Source organism: Crocodylus porosus, unplaced genomic scaffold (genome assembly GCF_001723895.1).
Source record: "Crocodylus porosus isolate Cpor-Errol unplaced genomic scaffold, CroPor_comp1, whole genome shotgun sequence".
In the NCBI taxonomy this organism is placed as follows: Eukaryota; Metazoa; Chordata; order Crocodylia; family Crocodylidae; genus Crocodylus; species Crocodylus porosus.
In genome coordinates this window covers 156,376,220-156,382,864 of record NW_017728906.1, presented here as the reverse complement: position 1 = coordinate 156,382,864, position 6,645 = coordinate 156,376,220, and the positions used below count along the sequence as shown (strand labels likewise).

Here is a 6,645-nt window from a genome sequence, read left to right as displayed (position 1 = left end):
GCAGCAGGGAGCTTGTAGCCTCTCCATGCAGCCTCACTGTTCCCAGCCACACCAGGTTGCGCCCGCCAGGCTGGAAGGGAAGTAGGGTGGAGCCAGGAGTGGCAAACAGTTGGCATTCCCTGCTGGCCTGCTTCCTTCCCCTGGGTGCCTCTCTAGCCTGCGCCACGCTGCCCTGGCAATGCACAAACTCTGTGCTGCTGCTTGCAGCATGGAGCTTGCAGCTGCTCCATGTAGCAGTTACTGTTTTGTGTGATTACTACTTGAATTTGTCATGGTTTGGGGCAGGGGGCAGTAGAGTGAGGCTGGTATGTATATCTATTAATTGCATGCAATAATAGATTCGCTTTGTGCAAATTTGCTTTATGCAAGGGTTTTTTGGAATGCAACCCTCGCATGAAGAGAGACCTGAGTGTAAAGACGGTGAGAGCTGCAGGGGTTTGTCCCACTTCAATCAAACCATATATACCTCAAGTTATGTCAAAAGTTAACTTTGTAAGAGTAGCCACTAATTTTTATCTTTCTGTTCCTTGCTTTCACCAGCTGCAGAAATAAGATGAGTGATATTTGTCCCCCTCATGAGCCTGAGAAGTATGAGTTAGTGTCTGTAAAGGTTTTTGGACATGAAAAACATTTAAAAATTAGACAGTTGCCAACAATAAGACTGTTTGCAATAATCTTTTTTTTCAATTAGGTTTCTTCTCTTATACTTTACAGCGAGGGGTTAACGTGCCAAAAGTTCTCGTGTTTTCAGAGAATGGAGATTTCCGGCAAGCTTGGAATTCTACAGTTGAAATGCCTCATGGTATTTTTGTAGTCAGCAATGGTACTGATAGCTCAGTATGGATCACAGATGTTGGAAATGGTATGTCAGATTGTTGCATAATAAAAGATTGGCTTGGGAAGAAAATAACACTTTTGTAGGTATTCCTCTGAACATCTGTTTTAAACTACCCTAAGAATGTTAAGTCAGGTTCACAGTTCTCTGGTGCTGAGTTTGTTGAACACTGCTCCAGTGCTGCACGAAATACAGAATCTTGAAGGCTTCTGAATTGGACCCTGGGGTCATTGGCATGACTTATAATCTTGGCAAACTTTCACAGCCCTTCATTCAAAAAAGGGGCTTGCATCTCAGTCTGATTTGTTCTCTTTCCAATTCTGGTGGCTCCAATCCTATATGTACATGATTTGCAGATAGATTAATCTGCACTCATTAAGTTATTACAAAGTTGCCTTAGTTTAGTTTTATTACTTTTAAATTAAAGTGACAGTGGATTTTATCTTCGTAGCACTGTGTTGATGTTTATAAGACATGGTTCTACTGAGAAATATTAATGCCTTTTGTTTTGATGTAGGAAAGTATGGACATACTGTGAAACAGTACAGTATTTCTGGAAAACCAGTGCGAACCTTGGGCACCCCTGGTAAACGTGGTTCAGCTCTGATTCCACTGCAGTTTGATCAGCCGGCAGAAATATTTGTAGATCAAAATGGGGATATCTATATTGTAGATGGAGATGGAGGCTTGAACAACAGATTACTCAAACTGACCAATGGTATGTAATATGTGAATTTACAGAACTGGCCAATGGTATATAACATGTGAAATCTTTGAGGCATAATAATGCTACTTTTAAACCTCAATGTTGCTAACTATGAATTTGATCCAGTGCCCGCTGAAGTTAGTTGCAGGCTTCCATCAATTCTAATGTACTACGGATCACGATCTGTTTCATTAACTACCTTATGTTCAGAAACATTCATGCTGTTTTCTTATCATTGTTGAATGCAGTGGATTTTTTTTTAAATAGAGGCAACTAAAGCAAGTAAGTTGCTGTTAATGCTGCTGGAATAGTGGATGAGGAGTTAAAAACCCTACAAAAATATATGACGTTTCTTCCAGTTCTGCCTCCAATTGAAGAGAAAGTCCTGCTCCTCTCTGGCATGTATGTCACCAAGCAGTTCGTGATTATAATATGAAACTGTCAGAATTCTCCATTGATTTTCCTCTGTCAGCTGCCAAAGTACTGATGATAACTTCTAGAGTGTAGTTATTCATGAACAGCGCAACAATGCATGGCAAATTGAAAGTCTTTGCTCAGCCTATGGTAGTGGATATGATGGAAAAGGGATTCCATGATGATTAGATGGTAAATATTTGTACTCAGCAAAAGCCTCTGTACTCTAACTTGATTCTACCTCAGTAGCTTGATGTGAGAACTAAGGGGTCTTGCTGATTTTTAGCTCCTCCTTTCCACAGTAAGAAGAGGGGCCATTTTTTTAAAAACTCCTGTACCTTCAGATCTGGTATGGTGTAAAATTAAAACTTTCTACAGTCATTAGAAACACTGACAACCAGTGGAACTTTTCAGTAGGTCCTGAGGAAATGAGATTTGAATTGTTAAGTTTTGTTGTAGTAACAGATCTATATTGGTTTGTTCTTGACAACTATGGTCTGCTTAATACAGTTCATGAAAGAGAATGTTTTTTCTCTGTTTTTTCCAATTTAGAACCTGTAAGTGCCATAGTAATTCAATAGATGGTGTGTAATTTAGGAACATTATAAGCATCCAAACATTTTTACAATACCTGTTTTGTAATTGATGTGGTTAAGACTAAGGTTATGATCTTCCAAGTACACAGAGACTTGACATTAAGCATGTGAGTGAGTCTTTTGAAGTGATTCGGACTGCTTACATGGTTAAAGTTAACAGCATTTAAAGTGAGTGTTTTCAGGGTTAGGACCTATAATACACTCCTGTACTGTTGTTTCTCAGATACAAGTCTATTTGTGTATCTTGAAAACAAACTTTTTGCTTATAAGAAGCAACAGATACTTCTTAAATCAATGCACTGCATTAATTATTATGAATTACTTTTTCTGTAAAAATAGACCTCCTTTGTGTTGTCTATTATGATATTTTTTCCCAAAAATGTATCCTTTATTTTCACTTATTTTGGATGAGAAACTTTATGCATTAACAGCTTTATTAGAATATGGACACATTCTACTTTTGTCTAGTATTTCGCTCTTTTATATAATAGCATTCTCTTTTAAGCAAAAACGTGCTCATACACTGAATAATGAAGAAGAATGCACTGCATTCAAAAACTTGTCCAAGTCTCTCCCAGCTATGTAGTTGGTCCAGTAAAAGTTATTGACCATGAATATTCTTCTTTCTCTCATACCAGCTGAAAGATTGTAGCTAAATGTTAAAATGGCACTTTATTGCATTTAAAACTAAGTGGAGTTTTTCTTTATGAACTGTAAGACTTGAAATTAGGTACAAGTCTCCAAACATCTCTGTGTTTGTGCAGAACCTCATGCTCTGGGGTCCTGGTTCATCATCATAATCATAATTATAAAGTCCATAGTTTTGGCACCATTGAAGTTCTTGGCAATGCTCCCTTGGACTTAGGCAAATGATTGCGTTGGCTTAAATTTTAAATATTGCTCAGCATAATTTGGACTAAATTAAATGGTTCACTTCTGTAGTGTAATATGAATGTTCCTTAATATTTTTTCACTGTTATAACCGTTAGATTTCAAGGTGATGTGGCTGCATGCAGAAAATGGTACAGGTGCTGCTCAGTTCAGGATTCCTCACAGTGTAACAGTGGATTCTGTTGGACGGGTAAAGAATAAGTCTTTTCCTTGAAAACTTACAGTTTTATCTTGATGTGGCTTTGTTAGATATAGGAGGGAGTCCTGACTAGCTGCGTAATCATGTTCTGTGTATGTGTGTATGTGTAAGGTTGTGCTTGGTTGAAAAGGCACCTTCTTTGGTTGAAGGTTTTTAAAAAATGTCCACAGAAGAAGGGAAGATGAGATGTCAGTCTCTTGGAGCAGAAGGAGATGATTTATGCATCTAATTGTGACTTAAGAATTTTTTGTGTGAGCATTAACACTTTCTTAGCTTGGAAAATGAATGTTGAGGAAATTCTTTCTTGCTCCAGTTCTCTGTACTTAAGAGTATTTGACCCATTATGTATGAAAAGCTGATTCGTTTGATTTAGCTTCTTTCTTTTTTTTTAATAATCACTTTTATTGTGCACAATAGGTGTGGGTTGCTGACCGAGCAAACAAAAGAATCCAGGTTTTTGATAAAGTCACAGGCGAGTGGCTAGGGGCTTGGAGTAGCTGTTTCAAAGAAGATGGTCCCTATTCTGTCAGGTACTGTAAGCACTGCAATGATGCATTTCCATGCAAACATTTTGTTTACTTTGAAATTTACTTTTTACTAGAAAGATTCTGTGATACGTGGGTCAGAAGTTTATGGCCTGTGAGTTGGATCTGGCTTGAGAAGCCATTTGCTCCAACCTGTGGATATAGGGCTTCAGTAGCAGTCAGCGGTAGGGAGTTTAGGCAGCAGTTGCTCGTGTAGTGCTGCCTTGGGGAAAAGCAGTGGCTGTGGATGCTCACTGACTGCTACTGTGCCGTAAAGTACTGGCAGCAGCTGGGTCCTAGCACCCACCCATTTGCCTGCTTCTGATCCAAACTGGGTCACTGGCCTTCTGCCCAAAAAGTTGGCTGACCATTGCCACCATAAATGCTTGATATCGTGCTTAGTCAATGGACTTGAGACAGAATTGGATTTTAATCATATAAAGACAAGTTCTTGCATCTACATGGGGCCCCACTTTATAGGGATTACATGTAGTCTTTCAATATATGATTTGGACTGCAGCATGAGATTCTCCAGGGCTACAGATATCAACAGCTCTAAGTTACAGTGAAGTTCCCAATTCAGCTGTCTTATCTAGACACTACTACTTCTCTGCTGAGCCCAGGACCACCATCAGAGTCACTCCTGGCTTGTGTCCTCCCAGCCTGGGCAGGTAGGAAGCAAAAATAGGTTTATGCAGTCCTAAGCGTGCACCCTGCCCCTATTGCCAAGCCTGACAGCAATGGTGGGTTCTTTGCAACCTCCACAAGATATTTGCAGTGCATAATCACTGGGCTTGTATACATGTAGAATGGGAACAAGTGGGCGGGGTTTTCATCCTTAGTGGTACTTTCAGGCTCAGTAGGGTGGTAGAGGGACTCGTATAGTTTAGGCTGCAGGATGAGTCCTTCATTTTTAATTGAAGTTGTTGGGCTTTGTAACACTGGAGAACATTGTTAAGATCTGTATGTTGCAGTCCTAATCATACGTTAAAGGACAATAGGCATAGGCCCAAACCTTCTTTGTGTCATCTGCTGTAACAAGGAGCAACAGCATGTAGAGCAAGTCTATACACCTACTCTGCAATATTGTAAGATTGAAAGTAGTAGAATGGCTTCCATTTCTCTTGAGGTCAATAGCTGAGTTACAAGAGACTGAAGCCTGAATGACAAATGACTATGACCAAAACCACAGGTTTTCATGTTCAGAGCAGAGTGGTGGGTATGTCTGTGGTCCCTGTGTGCTACCATGAAGCACTCTTACTTTCTCACTCCCACTGTACATGCACCAAATCCTGGAAAGGAAGCAATAAAATGGCACTGAGTGCCAGCCCAGTACCTCTCTTGCATGCAGTGTCTTTGGTTTGCTTCTTAGAACACGCTAGGTGTGTACATGCACGTGCGCTTTCAGCAGCTCAAATGGAAGGTGCGAATTTGAGCCATGGCTTTTTGCCTCAGCGCACATGCCCGGGCATGTGCTTTGGTGTGGGGCAAATTGTGCCACTTGGGGCAAAATAGCCCTGCCTGGCTCCTCCTGGATCTGCAGCCAGGGAGAGCTAGAACCCAGGGCCAACACCTGTGCTGTCCCCAGCAATATAAAAAGCTGTCCTGTCCTGGCCCCATCAGTATCAAAAGCTGCCCTGGCAAGTAGCTCAGGGCTATTCACTTTCAGGAGCTTCTGGGGCCTGGCCAATTGGTACCTGGGGATACTACCCCTTGTGCCAGCTGGACTGCTGAAGCAGCCCTGAGAGTTCCCTGCACTCTCTACCCTGTGCAGCAGTCTGGCAGTGGGGGGCTGCCTGGCTGTGACCTGCTGCGCACCTGCCAGAGCCGGATGGGGACTGCAGAGCCAATAGAGGCATCTGCCCTCTGGGCCAGCTGCCAGTGGGCTGTGGCTGCAGAGTTGGCCTTTGTGTGGCACTACTGGCATGTGTGTGCCCTGCCCGGCCACCTGGACAGCTCCTGGAAGATGTTCCCTGTGTGGTGGCCCGCTTTGAACAGTCAAAGCGTGTCTAGCTGCATCCAAGGTGCCAGCTCTGAGCAGGCTTCTCTGCCTGGGTCCTGCCACCTGCCTCCCTAGCAGGAATTCTGGTGTTCTCTATTTGAAAACTGAAAAATCCCTGATTAAAAAAAATCCCAAAGACACTCTGTAAAATACCCCAAAACCCATGTTCCTCTACAATTAAAACAAAAGGCCACTATATATAGAGATAGAGAGTGAGTGAGAGACACAGAGACAGTGATCAGTTGGGCGATGTTTTACTGATATATCTACAGTGTTAAAGCAATTTGGAAGCCTACCAGTGTCTCTCATCATCATAAAATGAATTCTAAATACCTATACGTTTTGCCCCCCCAACAGGGGCTGCAGCCCCCTCACAGGGGCTATACCCCCTGAAGCCCCCAGGCAGGGTAGGGATCAGGGGTCTCGGGGAGCAGGTGGGGGGTGGGACCGGGCAGGAAAGGGAATGGGGGGGTTGCTC

The 6,645-nt window shown here is 42.3% G+C and overlaps 1 protein-coding gene across 4 annotated transcripts in view; it reads left to right on the top strand.

The window, feature by feature from the left end:
* Positions 1-6,645, top strand: part of NHLRC3 (NHL repeat containing 3) — a 23,215-nt gene that overhangs the window by 8,995 nt on the left and 7,575 nt on the right. For all 4 annotated transcript variants that reach the window (XM_019530020.1, XM_019530021.1, XM_019530019.1 and 1 more), the window contains exons 3-6: positions 715-862; positions 1,353-1,553; positions 3,541-3,632; positions 4,059-4,171. In XM_019530020.1, coding sequence (XP_019385565.1) covers positions 715-862; positions 1,353-1,553; positions 3,541-3,632; positions 4,059-4,171 — 554 coding nt within the window. The remainder of the gene's footprint in view (positions 1-714; positions 863-1,352; positions 1,554-3,540; positions 3,633-4,058; positions 4,172-6,645) is intronic.